The 16,732-nt window shown below is 46.6% G+C and overlaps 1 protein-coding gene across 1 annotated transcript; it reads right to left on the bottom strand.

The window, feature by feature from the left end:
- Positions 1 to 841: 841 nt before the first annotated feature.
- LOC309382394 (zinc finger protein 512B-like) lies at positions 842 to 16,470 on the bottom strand (the record flags this gene model as incomplete). The annotated part of the gene is made up of 6 exons (XM_081971910.1): positions 842 to 5,329; positions 6,917 to 7,015; positions 8,263 to 8,325; positions 10,245 to 10,346; positions 12,517 to 12,708; positions 16,300 to 16,470. Coding segments are annotated over 6 exons (921 nt in total), but the record flags the coding sequence as incomplete, so codon positions are not given.
- Between the last annotated feature and the right edge of the window lie 262 nt (positions 16,471 to 16,732).

Below are 16,732 nucleotides of genomic sequence, written 5' to 3'. Positions count from 1 at the left end.
TACAATACAATAGCAGAGTTGGAAGGGACCTTGGAGGTCTTCTAGTCCAACCCCCTGCTAAGGCAGGAAACCCTATACCGTTCCAGACAAATGGCTATCCAACATCTTCTTAAAGACTTCCAGTGTTGGGCCATTCACAACTTCTGGAGGCAATTTCTGTTCCACTGATTCATTCTTCTCACTGCCAGGAAGTTTCTCCTCAGTTCTAAGTTGCTTCTCTCCTTGATTAGTTTCCACCCATTGCTTCTTGTTCTACCCTCAGGTGCCTTGGAGAATAGTTTGACTCCCTCTTCTTTGTGGCAACCCCTGAGATATTGGAAGACTGCTATCGTGTCTCCCCTAGTCCTTGCCAGATCCCAAATGATTGTGGACACCACACACCTTTCCATTCAATGACCAGATTGGGACGTTTATATTCCTTCAATAACTTTTGGCAAGATGAAGTCAAGGCATGCCACGACCTCTCGCTAAGAGCTATCCAGAAGTTAACCCTGGTTGCCGTAGGTACCGTATTTTTCCGAGTATAAGATGCACCTTTCCCCACCCAAAAAAGACGGTGAAAATCTGGGTGCGTCTTGTACACTGAATACAGCATTTTTGCCCCCCAAAACTCCGCCTCCTTCACAAAAATGGAAGTGCAGAGGGTTTGGGAGACTTGCAAAGTGCTCCTGGGGGCTGGGAAGGGCAAAAATGAAAAACAGGCCATTTTTTGCTCGTTTTTGCCCCCCACCCAGCCCCCAGGAGCACTTTGCAGGCCTCACAAAAAACAGGGCGTGCAGAGGGTTTGGAAGACCTACAGAGTGCAAAAACCTTTTTTACCTCTTCAAAATCTTGGAAGGGACCTTGGGGGTCTTCTGGTCCAACCCCCTGGGGCTCAAGCAGAAAATCCAAACCATTTCAGACAAATGGTTGTCCAATCTCTTCTTAAAAATCTCCAGTGTTGAAGCACCCACAAGTTCTGGAGGACAAGTTAATTATTCTGTCAGGAAATTCCTCCTTAGTCCTAGGTTGCGTCTCTCCTTGATTAGTTTCCCTCCGTTGCTTCTTGTCCTCTGCCTTCATGTGCTTTGGAGAACAAGTTGACCCCTTCTTCTTTGGGGAAGCCCCTCAGATATTGGAAGACTGTTATCATGTAGTCCTTCATTTAATTAAACTAGACATACTCCAATCCTGCAATCATTCTTCACGTTTTAGCCTTTAGTCTCCTAATGACCGATGCTATATTTGCGTTCTAGCTCATCTTAAAACCCTTCCTGAAGACTGAATCCAAGCACCGCATAGCCCTGCCACCTAAAAGTTGTGTCGCGCACGTCAAAATAATTCTAAAGCCCTTACTAGGGGGAGTGACGCTACCATATGGAGATTCACATGACAGAAAGGCTAAGTGCCTGTAAGAACTAAGAATGGCGCAGTGGTTAGAATGCACTATTGCAGGCTGACTCTGCCCATTGCCAGGAGTTCGATCCTGACCGGCTCAAAGTTGACTCAGCCTTCCATCCTTCAAGGTCGGTCAAATGAGGAGCCAGATTGTTGGGGGGGGCAACAGGCTGACTCTGCAAACCGCTTAGAGAGGGCTGTAAAAGCACTGTGAAGCGGTACATAAGTCTAAGTGCTATTGCTATGAGCCACGGCGGCGCAGTGGTTAGATGCAGTACTGCAGGTTACTTCTGCTGACTGCAATTTGGCAGATCGAATCTCACCAGGCTCATGGTTGACTCAGCCTTCCATCTTTCCAAGGTGGGTAAAATCAGGACCCCAGATTGTTGGGGGGCAAGAGGCTGACTCTGTAAACCGCTTAGAGAGGGCTGTAAAACCACTGTGAAGCGGTATATAAGTCTAAGTGCTATTGCTATTGCTATAGGGACAGGAATGGCTTTGCAATGATTTGTGAAGTAAGGGCTAAATATTCTGTTTTTCTCCCCCATTTTTTTTAAATTTCCTCATATATTTATTTTTATATGATCCAAAGTTCCCAGTGTTGGCTGGTGTACATTTATTTATTTAGTTTTTAGATCCTGCCCAATACAGATGGTCTCTGGGCAGGATACGGGGGTTGAAAACAATGGAAAAAGGAGGGAAGTTTTATCTATAAAACTAGATGAAAGGAAAAAAAAAAGATATTATTGAAAAATGGTTGATTTTTCGGAGTAAATTGTCCAGAAAGGAAGTGGTTTGTCGTGCCCCAATTGGAATGCTTGGGTAAGTCCTCGGTTAACAACCGTCTGTTCAATGACCATTTGAAATGACAACAGCACTGAACGAGGGTCTCCACTGTTTCGTGAATCAAGCGTTTGGTAACCGGCGCCTAATTATGACATCACAGCACCTTGCAAAGTCAATGGGGAAGCCAGCAGGAAGTTGAAAATAGTAACCAGGTAACCATAGGACGACGGTAATATGACTATGTGGGATTCACTTAACAACGGCAACTGGAACAGTCGTTGTAAGACAGTGCATTTGCACGGCATCGCCCTTTATAACTGTGTTGTTTAGTAACGCATTTGTCAGTCCCAATTACAGATAGTCTTCAACTTACAACAGTTCACTGAGTGACCGTTCAAAGTTATGACAGCACTGAAAAAAGTAACTCATGATCGTTTTTCACACTTACGACTGTTGCAGCCTCCCCCTGTTCACGTGATCAAAATCTGGATGGTCAGCAACTGTTTCATATTTATGACAGTTGAAGTCTCCTGGGCAGCTTTCGCGACCTTCTGACAGACTTTCACACTTAATAACCATTGCCGCATCCCGGGATCACGTGTTCGACGGTTGGCAACTGACACGGACTTATGACCGTTGCAATGTCCCAAGGTCATGTGATCCCCTTTTGCGACCTTCTGACAAGCCAAGTCAATAGGGATGCCAGATTCACTTAACAACTGCGGGACTAACTTGTCAGCTGCAGTGATTCACTTAACAATGGTGGCGAGAAAGGCCGTAAAATGGGGCAAAGCTCATTTAATAAATGGGCTCACTTAACAAGAGAAATTTTGGGCTCCCTTGTGGTCATAAATCGAGGACTATCTGTAATTAACCCAAGGATTACTTGATTTTATAGTCAAGCTGTGGTTTTGCCTGGAGAAAAATTCTTCCCATTTTATCCAGCTCAAATATAAGACTCTTGCCACTTTGTGACTTGCAGGTAAATGCCTCAGGAAGTTAAATTTCATGCTTTAGGAAAAAATAGCAGAGAGCAAGTCTTTCTGAGAAATGCCAGCCAGCTTTTTTTCTAGAAATTCCTATGTCTACATTTTGAAGTCAGAGAGTGTGTACCAACAGTGGTATGTGTGAAAGGTAGATCAAATTAAAGGTAGGGCATTTAAGTGCTCCCTTTGCAAAGTTGGCATATTTGGAATAAATATGCGAACTGAAATTTTTATTCTCATTTGAAAGTCACAGGTTCTCAAACTTTTCCAAGCAGTTCGTTGTTGTTGTTGTTGTTGTTGTTTTTCTTTTTTTTAATGGGAGAAGACTACACAATAACAACGGCATTCCTGAAATAATGTACAAAGACGCACTCGTCATAACTGCAACAACAGAAGGATGCTAGGAAAAATGCAAAAGGTTCATGTTCGGAGAAATGTCCACTCAAGTGCATACCGATTTTAGTGCAAACTCGAAGGGGAGGGGAGGAAAAAATCTCAGCTTTAAAGACTCGGACAGATTTACACAAATGAAAAATATAGCAAAATGTCCAATTGCGTAAATTCACCCACCCCTGGCTTTGAATTAAATGCTAGGCCTTAATTGACAGTGAGGATCCAGGACATTGCATTAATGTAATATACATCTCAGCAACTTATAACAAATTCCACCATCCCACACCCCTGCGTTTCCAAGAAATACAGCAGGGGTTTGTGCGTGCGTGCGTATGTGTGTGTATGTGTATCCAAATTCGGCAACTTTAAGACTTGTGGACTTTAACTCCCAGAATTCCTCAGCCAGCCATGGAATTCTGGGAGTTGAAGTCCAGAGATCTTAAAATTACTAAGGTTGGGCACTTCTGCACTACGGGAAAATAACATTGAGATTAATTCATTCATTCATTAGACTGATTTTTCTCCTTGGGATATTTTTAAGGGCATTTTTTCCCTCACAAATACCTGCTTTTCGAAGCAGAACAAAATAATAATAATAATAAAAGAGTTTCACGGAAAGGTCCTAAATTTTCCACAATTAATCCTCTTTCTTTAAGAAAGCTTCCCCAAACATCTCTTTGCCAAAAGTTCCTTTCTCCAATATTGGTTTTCCCTAAACTTTTCAATTTTTCCAGCCTTTTTGTTATCCAAATTACAAGCAGGGGGCATCAGTCTTTTAGTTGGGCCTGGTTGGACCATGAAAACGAATAGACCAAAAATTCAAAATTCATCACCAACAATCCTCATCATAAACCCAAGCCCCCCTCCCCCACCAACGGTTCATTGTCAAACAATCTCAGATAATAATTCTTCTTCTTCTTAAACGCATTTCCTATCAAAATTATAAAAAGTAAGCTGGGTTTGCAACCACAACCACAATGTTTGTTGTGGTTCGCGGGACTCCCAAACACGCTCCCTTTCCCCCTAAACACACGACCGCTACGGGAAAAGCAATCCACAAAAAACAGAGAAGGAAGAAAACGCTTCGCGTGGTTTTCCCTATTGCACTTCACTCTTTCCTGCTTCTGCAGCATCTCTTTCGAAGAAACTGCACCCCCACCCGCTACCCCGCCTTTCGCCGTGGTACCCAACCGATCCGTGGACGTGGTCTGCCCAGGCAGGCTGGCATTATGTACAATCCAGGCGGGGTTTTCGGATGGAAGAATCGCGCCGGAAGGTCGAGTCCGTCTCCGAAAAATAAAATCCAATGTTTGTTTCCGCCTCTTAAAGTGGTTTGTCACTTTTTTGTTTTCTTTACAAAAAGGAAGGATTGAGCGGAACGGGAGGGGCTCGCCCAACGAAGGAGCATCCTGCTCACCCATCACCCTGTAAACTAATCTTTAAAGAGGGACTATTATTATTTTTTGACTATTTTTTTTTCCTGACCCCTCGGCTTATTTTTCTGGCATTTTATTAGCCCCGAATTTCGGGGCGTGGAAGGGATTGTTACCTCTATCTTTTTCATCCAGGATGCAGTTTGCCACCGGCCAAGACCCTGTGGCTTTCTTATGGTTAATATTTTCCAGGAGGCTTTCTGTGTCTTTGGGGAAAAATTCGGAAGGCCTCTCCTTCGGTTTCCGGCCTCGCTTCTTGCCGTCGGGACTAGTCTTTCGTTCTTCGTTGCTGGGCGATCTCTGTTCTTTACTTTTCTTTTTCTTCGAAGAATCAGTCGAGGTGTGGAACCAGTTCTGCGTTTCGGGGAGCAAAAGAAAGATTGGTGGGTGCGTGTTGCTGTCAGGCCTGGAAGCCATCTTTTGCATTGCGCCTTCAAGCCTGCCTGTTAGGAATGTAAGCTAACAGTTGGGTCAGCAATATATAAACCATGATGGTAGTACTGTAGCTTTAAGTACTGCTGTTAATAGGATTGGACGCTGTTACCTCAAGCAGCCATAAGAGGGAGCCAGAATGACTGTTAGCACTCTGTTTGTTAGATGCTGATCGGTGAATACTGCTTGATACTGTATCGTGAGTTACTGTTAGTTTTGCTACTGTTAGCGACTTTGTGCGCTGAACTGTGTATATGATACTGGACTGTGTTTGATGGATAACTGACTGACTGAACCGTGTATGACTTGGACTGTTTGATGAACTCGGAATACCTCTATTTTCCACATAAGTAAAATACTATTACTTTTACTATTCAGTGTTCCTGTATGCTGGTTTGTGCGTGTTCTTCCATACCACTCTCAATACGCTTCTCTGCACACTCGCTCTCCTAACTTGGTAGCAGAGGTCGATGGATCGAAACCATCCTCTGCTACCAAGTGTTAGGTAAGCAAGCTCCCCATTGGGAGAGAGAGTGTGCAGAGAAGCGTATTGAGAATGGTATGGAAGAACACGCACAAACCAGCATACAGGGACACTGATTAGTAAAAGTAATAGTATTTTGGGTCGTGTGCCATCTTCTCCACGATAGTAACGATTACAAACTAAACAGCTGTCTGTATACGGTATACTGCCACATTGAGTGCCGTGGGAAAACGGGAGGGGGGATTATGTGGCGTACGGGAGACATATAGTCTAAATAACATTCCTTTCTCAGAGAGGCAAGGACAGTTTGCCCTGCGCCTGGAGCCGTGTGACTGGGAGGCATAGAAAAATAATTGGAATACTAAATACATAACAAATAATAAAATGGAACTTTGACGAAACTCAAGCCTCGGAGTCTTCTTTCGTTAGGGGTCTTACTTGCAAACCTGACAGTCGCCTGCATTCCCACAAAGCTGGCTTAAGTTGTGTTTGCACAATACAAGCGGTTGTCGACTTACAGCAGTTCACTGTAACTTCGACTATTCAAAGTTACAACGGCCCTGACAAAAGTTACTTAGGATACGTTTTTCACACTTATGCTGCAGCATCTCCATGGTCACAGGATGAGCTAAGAGGGAGAGACTGGCCCAAAGCCATCCAGTTGGCTTTCGTGCCTAAAGGGGGACTAGAACTCACGGTCTCCTGTTCATTGGCCCAAAGTCACCTAGCCGGCTTTCGTGCCTAAGGTGGGAATAGAACTCACAGAGACCTGGTGATTGGCTCAAAGTCACGCAGCTGTCATTCATTCCTAATATGGCACTAGAACTCACTATCTCCTGGTGATTGGTCCAAAGTCACCCAGCCACCATTCCAGATTAAGACAGGACTAGAACTCCTGGTAATTGGTTCAAAGTCACCAAGCTGCCTTTCCTGACTAAGGCAGGACTAGAACTCACAGTCTCCTGCTTTCTTGCCAGGTGCTTTAGCCGCTAGAAGTAACTTTGCAGCAACGAGATAATACTTACCTCTGAGTGTGTCTTGATGATGTGGTATTTGACCCCACTTTCTGAGCTAAACTCCTTCTGACACAGAAGACAATGATATTTGCCCACCGAATGGCCTCCCTGTAAACCAAAGACCGGCCGTGTTTAATTTGGCAGAACCAACCTAAGAACTAAGGAGACATTTCTTGACAGTCAATTAACCAGTGGAACTACTTGTCTCCAGAAGCTGGGAATACTCCAACACTGGAGGTTTTTAAGAAGGGATCGGACACCCCTTTGCCTGAAATGATGTAGGGCATTGAGGGCTAACCTTTTTCGCTTTGCGTACCAAAATCGTGCGTGCATGCACCACAGCGCATGTGCACGTGCCCCACACCCATAATGCAATGTGCCCCGCCCCCCGCATGTGTGCACAACCCCCCTCTGCTCCCCCCAGCCCTCCGCACATGCACACGACCTCCTGGGCATGTGTGTGACCCAGTGGTGGGTTTCAAATTTTTTTAGAACCTCTTCTGTAGGTGTGGCCTGCTTTGTGGGAGTGGCTTGCCGGCCATGTGACTGGGTGGGAGTGGCTTGCCGCCCATGTGACCAGGTGGGAGTGGCTTGCCAGCCATGTGACTGGGTGGGCGTGGCCAACTTGTAAAATGTGGTGAAATTCACTTAACAACGCTCTTGCTTAGCTACCAAAATGTTGGCTCAGAAACTCTGGCATTTGAAGCACGCAAGTCTTAAAGCTGTCAAGTTACAAGACCCTTGCACCCCTAACCCTTTAGAAAAAAAAAAACCATGGGTGTTCAAACTTGACAGTTTTAAGACTTGTGGACTTCAACTCCCAGAATTCCTCCTCCAGTCATGTTGGCTCAGGAACTCTGGCATTGAAGTGTGCAAGTCTTAAAGCTCTCAAGTTACAAGACCCTTGCACCCCTAACCCTTTAGAAAAAAAAAACCAGGGGTGTTCAAACTTGACAGCTTTCAGACTTGTGGACTTCAACTCCCAGAATTCCTCCTCTCGCTCTTCATTTGATGATGTGCGGACGGGCGGGGGAAGGGAGCTGGTACCGGTTCTAAACAGCACGGTAGGTTTGTGGAACCTCTTCTAGAGAAGAGGATAGAACTGGCAGGAAGCCACCCCTGGTGTGACCCCACCACGCCCCATTTTGGGCCTAGCAGGCCTCCCTGAAGCCTCCTGGAACCAAAAACAGGCCATGCAGGGGGCACCACACACATATCCGCGCCCCGTTTTGGGTCTAGCTGGCCTCAGGAGGTATTTCTCCTACAGTCTGCGGAGGATTTGGCAGGCCAGCCTTTGCATACCAAAAAAGAAAATTGCAGTTCAAAGAAAGAGATTGACTACGGAGCTCCGTTACCTTATTACAGTTGGCCAGATGGGCTTTTAAGCCGGACACACTGCAGTAAATGGCTGCACAGCACTGGAAGAGAAAAGAGAGAGAGGCTGAGTGGGGACACGGGGAATCCTCCTCTCCCCCACCCTAAGCGTCCCTTCTACAAGCTGCAGCGAAAAGTACCACTAAAAGAAGAATATTTGTAGCTCAGGGTTGACACGAAAGGTCCCTGGGGCTCTCTCTGATCTTGATGGTTTTCCTGCAGATGTTTCATTACCCAAGGAGCTAGCAGCATCAGTGCTAGAAGGGAGTGAGGTTTGTGGAGAGGAGGAGGAGGGGGAGGAAGAGGAAGAAGAGGAGGAGGAGGAGCCAGTGGGGTCTCATTACCAAACTATGTAACATCATCAGTGCTAGAATAGAGTGGGGTTACGGAGGGGAGGACTATGGCTCCTTGGCACTCTGTGAGCTTGGGGGTTTTCCTGCAGATATTTTATTACCCAAGTAGGTAATATCATCAGTGCTAGAAGGAGTGAGATTTGCAGAATGGAGGAGGAGGAGAGGAAGAGGAGGAGGAGAATTGGGGGGTGGTCCTTGGTGCCCTCTGAGCTTGGTTGTTTTCTTGCTGACATTTCATTACCCAACTAGGTAATATCACTGCTAGAAGGAGTGAGATTTGCAGAAAGGAGGAGGGGGGGGGGGAGAAGGAGTCTGTGGGATCTCATTACCAAACTATGTAACATCATCAGTACTAGAAGAGAGTGGGGTTACGGAGGGGAGGACTGTGGTGTACTCAGTGCTCTCTGAGCTTGGTGGTTTCCTGCAGATGTTTCATTACCAAACTAGATAACATAATCAGTGCTAGAAGGGAGTGGGATTTGCAGAGAGGAGGAGGAGGAGGACTGTGGGGTCCTTGGTGGTCTCTGAACTTGCTGGTTTTCTTGTAGATGTTTCATCACCCAAACTGTTTTGACGTTACAACAGCACTGGAAAAAAAGTGACTTATGACTGTTTTTCATACTGACGACCGTTTCAGCCCGCTGCAAAATTCAGACGCTTGGCAACCGGCTCATATTTATGACGGTTGCAATGTCCCGGGGACATGTGATCCCTCCTGACAAGCAAAGTCAATGGGGAAGCCAGACTCACTTCACAACCGTGTCACTAACTTAACAACTGCAGTGATTCGCTTAACAAAGGTGGCAAGGAAAGTCAGAAAAAGGAGGAAAACTCACTTAACAATTGTCTCGCTTAGCCACAGAAATTTGGGGATCAATTGTAGTCGAGGATTACCTATCTAGTCAGACCTTGGTTTGGGACTTACCGTAATTTTTGGAGTATAAGATGCAAAGAGGGTGAAAATCTGGGTGCGTCTTATACACCGAATACAGCATTTTTGGCCTCCCAAAACCCTGCCCTGCCAATCCTGTTTTTCACAAAATTGGACACACAGAGGGTTTTGGGAGGCCTGCAAATTGCTCCTGGGGGCTGGAGAGGGCAAAAATGAGTGAAAAACGGGTCCATTTTTCTTAAAAATTGGGATGTTTTTGCCCTCCCAAGCCCCCAGGAACTCTCTGCACGCCCCGTTTTTTGCTCATTGTTTGCCGTCCCCAGCCCCTAGGAGCACTCTACAGGCCTCCCACACACTTTGCACGCCCCATTTTCGCAAAACCCGGGCCTGTTTTTCGCTCCCAAACCCCCCATGCATTGCATTTTTGCCTTCCCCAGCCGCCAGGAGCATTTTGCAGGCTTCTCAAACTCTCTGCATGTCCCTTTTTCACACAAAAAACGGGGTATGCAAAGAGTTTGGGAGGCCTGCAGAGTGCTCCTTGGGGGCCAGGGAGGGCAAAATCCTTTGAAAAAAATGTACCTCTTCAAAATCCTGGTGCGTCTTATACTCCTGTGCGCCTTATAGTCTGAAAAATATGGTAAATCTTCTTCAAATCCCACCCCAACACCAATGGGAACTAGAATCGAGGCCTTCTGGCCGTAAAGCACAAAGTACTCACGTCATTTGGGCAATTGATGTGTCCTTTTTCTTTGACTTCGTTCTTCCAGGCCTCCAGAAGCCGTGGGTTCAACTTGGGAAGTCCAGGCCGAGTGTAGTTTAGCTGCCAACATTCAGCAGTCACAACAGTCAGAAGGCTATTCACAAGTGCGCGGAAAAACACGGCTAATGTCGCCTCGGTTTTTTACCACCACTACTACCCCAGGCAGCCTCTGCAAGAGGTTCAACTGGTAGAGAGTGTTTAAGATATAAGATCACCTTTACCGGGATTTTTTTACTGCGGGCACAACTGGCACACATTAAACATGAAATTCTGTTGCCTGCTGTCAAGTTGTACACATACCTCACACCTGTACAGACATGCTATATGAGCCACGGTGGCACAGTGGCGGGTTCCGGATTCTTTTACTGCCGGTTCACTCAGGGACGCGCTTTATTTAACAACCACAAGATTCACTTAACAACCAAAGTTTCATGCAACTTAGGGAAAGCTGAGTTCCACCTGACTTGATCGCATAAATTTGGTCTAGGGCAGTCGTTCCCAACCTGTGGGTCAGGACCCCTTTGGGGGTCGAACGACCCTTTCACAGGGGTCGCCTAAGACCATCGGAAAACACATATTGCCACGATGTAGAAAAGATGTGGAGACTCTAGAAAGAGGGCAGAGAAGAGCAACAAAGATGATTAGGGAACTGGAGACTAAAACATATGAGGAACGGTTGCAGGAACTGGGTTTGTCTAGTTTAATGTCAAGAAGGACTAGGGGAGACATGGTAGCAGTCTTCCAATATCTCAGGGGTTGCCACAAAGAAGAGGGAGTCAAGCTGTTCTCCAAAGCACCTGAGGGTAGAACAAGAAGCAATGGATGGAAACTAATCAAGGAGAGAAGCAACTTAGAACTGAGGAGAAACTTCCTGACAGTTAGAACAATTAATCAGTGGAACAGAAGTTGCCTCTAGAAGTTGTGAATGCCCCAACACTGGAAGTCTTTAAGAAGATGTTGGATAGCCATTTGTCTGAAACAGTATAGGGTTTCCTGCCTAGGCAGGGGGTTGGACTAGAAGACCTCCAAGGTCCCTTCCAACTATTGTATTGCATTGTCTTGTATATTTTCGATGGTCTTAGGAACCGAGACACCAATTTTATGGTTGGGGGTCACCACAACATGAGGAACTGTATTAAAGGGTCACGGCATTGGAAAGGTTGAGAACCACTGGACTAGGGGTTACATCGCCAACCTAGAAAGTGGGAGATTCTGAGTTCAAGTCCCATTTTAGGCATGAAAGCCAGCTGGCCGAGTCTGGGCCAATTAATAGGGGACTGGGAATTCTAGTCCCGCTTTGGTCATGAAAGCCAGCTGGGCAACTTTGGGCCAATCACCAGCAGGCGCCGAGTTCTAGTACTGCCTTAGGCGTGAAAGCTGGCTGGGCAACTCTGAGCCAATCCTCAGGAGACGACGAGTTCTAATCTTGCATAAGGCACTAAAGCGAGTCGGGTGATTCTGGGCCAATCACCGGGAGACCATGAGTTCTAGTACCACCTTGGGCATGAAAGGCAACTGGGTGACTTTGAGCCAGTCCCATTCCCTGAGCTTAACCTACCTCACAGGGTTGTTGTTGTGGGGAAAATAGGAAGTTGTGTCGGATATGTTTGTCACCTTGGGTTATTTGTAAAAAAAATGATAAAAGGCGGTATGTGTGTGTGTGTGTTGGGGGGGTATATTACACACACAGACACACTCAAATGGATGGGTGGATGGATGGACAAGCATCTAGCACAGGGGTGCCCAAACTTGAGAACTTTAAGACTTGTGGACTTCAACTCCCAGAATTCCCCAGCCAGCCATGCTGGCTGGGGAATTCTGGGAATTGAAGTCCACAAGTCTCAAAGTTCTCAAGTTTGGACACCCCTGATCTAGCATGTTGCTCTGAGTTCAAGAGAAGCACAGTGTCTAAGACGCAAGATCAAGATCGGAGGAAGTTGAGTTTAAAGCTATCCCTATGGAAAACCACCCGTCAGATGGGTGCCTTTGGGCAATATTTCTCTCCCAGCCCACCTGACAGGGTTGTCGTGAGGATAAATGAAGAGACATCCCACGGAAGCCATCTTGGGAGGAAAAGACAGGACGTAAATCTTAACCGATAAATAGAAAGCACGCCACGATCCTCCTCAAGCCAAGCCTTCGACCCCAAACACCCCAATTCTCTGATTCACCACCCCCACCCCCACTCTCCGCCATCTTTGAGAAATTCCCAGGTGCCCCAGTTGCTCACTTGCTTTGTTTCGGGGACCAGATCGTCCTTCATCCGCCGCTTGGTCCAGTCCTTGGCCAACTCATCCTCCGCTATTTCCTGCAAGTGGAAGACGGCGACTTGGGCAGAGGTTCGACGGATGCGGCCGCTGGGGGTCCTCTCGAAATCTTCCATGGGGCTGGGTTCGGGTTTCAGCTCCGGCTGCTCTGGGGGCTGAGGAGAGAAAAGCGGTCTGTGATAAAGGCAGATGCTGGAAGGGGGAAGAGAAGGGAAAGAGAGGAGGAAGGGAGGAAGGAAGGAGGGGAAAGAGGGGAGGAGGAGGAAGGGAGGGAGGGGAGAGGAGAAGGGGAGGAAGAGAAGGATGGGACAGAAGAAAAGGAGAATGAAGAGGGGAGGGAGGGATGCAGGGAACGGAGATAGAGAGGAAATGGAGACACATACAAGGAGAAGGAAAAGGGAGAACGAAGGGGAGAGGAACAGAAGGAAGGGAGGGAGGGAAGGAATGGGCACAGAGAGAAATGGAGACAGACAATGAAATGGAGACAGGGAGGGAAGGAAGGAAGGAAAGAAATTAAGATATATAAGGAGAAAGAGAAGGAAGGAAAGAAGGAAAGGAAGGAAGGAAAGAAATGGAGACGTATAAGGAGAAGGAAAAGGGAGAAGGAAGGGGAAGGAAGAGAAGGAAGTAAGAAAATGGAGACAGATAAGGAGAAGGAAAAGGAAGGAAAGAAAGAAGGAAGGAAAGAAATGGAGACAGATAAGGAGAAGGAAAAGGGAGAATGAAGGGGGGAGGAAGAGAAGGAAGAAAGAGAGGAAGGAAGAGAGGGAGGGAAGGATGGAGTTGAGAGAGAAAGATGAAGACAGAGAAGAAGGAAATGGAGAATGAAATGAAAGGATGAGAAGGAGGAGGAGGAGGAGAAGCAGATGGAAGGGAAAGAGGGGTAGGAAGGCAGATGGAGGCGGAAAAGGTGAAGGAGGAGAAGGAGGAGGGAGGAAGGAAGGAAACAAATTAAGAAATGGTGGCAATTAAGGCCCTTTGATTTCTTTTTTACCTCAGAACTTTCAAAGGAGAAGAGGGAACTTGTAGGCCTTGGTGAAGGGCAGAGCTGCCCAAACCCCAGGGATTTCTAGCTACGTGGCCTTCAATCCTCAAAAGTCTCAACTCCATACTTCAGTCTGTTTCCAGGTTCGGAAAACTATTCTAACATCAACTAGCTAACTTTAAAGCATCATTGCAAACAAATAGTTAAGTTTGCTTGCAAGGCTTTGTGGGAAGGAAAAGAGGACAGACTGGTAGAGATAGGTAAAAGCAAAAGCTAGTTTGTGTTTGTGTGTGTGTGTGTGTGTGAGAGAGAGAGAGAGAGACAGAGACAGAGACAGAAAGAGAAAGGGAGAGATAGAGAAAGAGAGAAGGAGAGAGAGAAAGAGAAAGAGAGGGAAAGAAAGAGAGAGAGAGGAGAGAGATAGGGGGGAGAGTAAGAGAAAAAGAGAGAGACAGAAAGAGAAAGAGAGAGAACAAGAGAGAATGAGAGAAAGAAAGAAAGGGAAAGAGAAAAAGAGAGAAAGAGAGAAGGAGAAAGAGAGGGAGTGAGGGAGAGGGAGAGAGAATGGAAACTCTGCCTGATTGCTGCACAGTAACTCAGTCTTTTTATTATGGCCCAGTAACACAAACACACACAAACAAGTTGGAATTCTTACTAAAAACTTACTACTTCTTACTAATACTTATTAAGTATTACTATGTAAAAGAATGTACTCAGACTGAACACTGAACAACATTAAGCATATATGGTATGTAAAGAGAAAACCAATTAAAAAAATAAAATCCTGGAATTCTATATTAAATTGTACAGTACCGGTAGTCCTCAACGTACAACGATTTGTTTAGTGACTATTCAAAGTTACAACGGCACTGAAAAAAGTGACCTACGACTGTTTTTCACACTTACGACCATTGCAGCATCCCCAAGGTCCCGTGATCAAAATTCAGATGCTTGGTAACTGCCTCATACTTATGACCATTGCTATGTCCCGGGGACATGGTATCCCCTTTTGCAACCTTCTGACAAGCAACGTGGGGGAAGCCAGGTTCACTTAACAACCGTGTCACTAACTTAACAACTGAAACTTCACCACACTTCCCTGGCCAGTTTTTGACAAGAAAGTCAATGCTGGATTCTCTTAACGACCATGGGATTCACTTAATGACCATGGGATCCGCTTAATAATGATGGCATAAAGTTCATAAAATCAGGTCACATGATGTCTCGTATAATAACCAGTCCCTACCGCGGTTCTAAGTCGAGGGGCGCCTTCGGCTTCGTGCTTGTGCGAGCAAAGCGTGATCAGAGCTGCCATCTTTCTATAAATATTGGTGTGTGTGTGTGGAGTCTGGCTTTGTTGCTGTAAGCGGGTTGGTTGGCTGTGTTGTTACATCTTGATTAGTTGACGGAGTTGATATATGCAGATTAGTCGGCTGTTTCATAACATCCTGTGTGGCTGAGGTACTAGCTGTGTGCCCATTAGTCTTTTGTGTTGTAACGACCTGGGTAATGGGCTGTGTGATGATATCATGAGCTCTTTTGTAATGATATCCTGAGTCCACCAATCATCCTCACCAGACTCAAACCCAAACCCATCCCACAGACTAAATGCAACCACCATCCAGAAGCCAAACCATGGCGGCATCACCAACTGCTGCACCCCCTCCGACCCCCACACAAAGCAAACTGACACATGCCATGAACACATGGCCAGACGGCAAACTCGGAGCCAAACCAAAGCCCGGGATGTTACATCACAGCCATCTGCTCAGGATATTACATCACAGAACTCAGGAGGTTATAACACAAAGGCTCAGGATGTTACAACGCAGTCAATCTCCCAGGATGTTGCAGCACAGGACTCAGGATATCACTACACTAGAGCTCAGGATGTCATCACACAGCCCATTACCCAGGTCGTTACAACACAAAAGACTAATGGGCACACAGCTAGTACCTCAGCCACACAGGATGTTACAAAACAGCCGACTAATCTGCATAGATCAACTCCGTCAACTGATCAAGATGTAACAACACAGCCAACCAACCCGCTTACAGCAACAAAGCCAGCACTCCACACACACCCCACCAATATTTATAGAAAGACGGCAGCTCCGATCATGCTTTGCTCGCACAAGCACGAAGCTGAAGGCACCAGCCTGAAGATGGCGAGTGGGACCTCGTCGAAACGTGGCCAAGATACTCTCAACCTTACACGGGAAAAGACTCGAATACGCCAAGACCTGCATACCTGTACCCGTGAAAATCTACGAAAACAAATATATATATATGTAACCTGGGGAGGGCAAAAATGGCCTCTCCCACCTACCCCCATCCCCGGGAGGCCCTCCGGAGGCCGGAAACGGCCCATTTTCCGACTTCTGGTGCGCCTGGGAAGTCCTTTTTTGTCCTCCCCAGGCTCCGGAAGATTTCTAGGAGCCTGGGTAGGGCAAAAAATGGCCCAACACGCAAACCGTTCCCAAACGTCCGGTTTGCGCATTGGGAAGGGTGAAAAGTGGCTGAAAATCAAGACCGAAAATCAGTTGGTCAGCGCACGGATGCGCACTGGAGCTGACAGGGCAACGCCTCGCGTCCCTTCAGAAATGGCTCCATTTCTGCACGGACTAGTATCTTCCTTATTATCTCCTCCTCTGAATGCTTTTTAAATACAAACACAGTTGATGACAAGGAAACCAGGTCCGGTGTGTGTGTGTGTGTGTGTGTGTGTGTGTGTGTGTGTGTGTGTACGTCAGGAGCTCACCGTTGCCGGATGCTCGGAGCGGATGTGGTAGTCATGCCCAGCTTTGGACTTGTAGGCCTTCCCACAGTGGGGGCAGGTGAAGACTGGCTTCTCCAGCTCCGAGGGCTGCTTCCCGCATCGCTTCTGGTGGTACTGGTACCCCATAAGGCTGGTGAAGGTGGCCACGCAGCCCTGAAGAAAAATAAGACAAAGGGGCTGCAGGTCAGAGGTCAGCAAGGAAGGGAGGATTTTCAAGGTACGGGGGCCAACCCTTTAAAACAACCTAACAGTGTTAAAAGACGGTAAGAAACAAAAGACGCAAGGACATAAAATTGTGGGTTTTGCTACAGCTGCAAACCTCACACCCTTCTAGCACTGATGATGTTACCTAGTTGGGTCATGAAACGCCTGCAGGAAAGCCACCAAGCTCAGAGAGCACCACTGACCCCATAAT

Source organism: Natrix helvetica, assembly GCF_964273705.1.
Source record: "Natrix helvetica genome assembly, contig: HAP1_SCAFFOLD_329, whole genome shotgun sequence".
In the NCBI taxonomy this organism is placed as follows: Eukaryota; Metazoa; Chordata; class Lepidosauria; order Squamata; family Natricidae; genus Natrix; species Natrix helvetica.
Note: the sequence above shows the minus strand (reverse complement) of the source record. Positions and strands in the feature narration are given on the sequence as shown.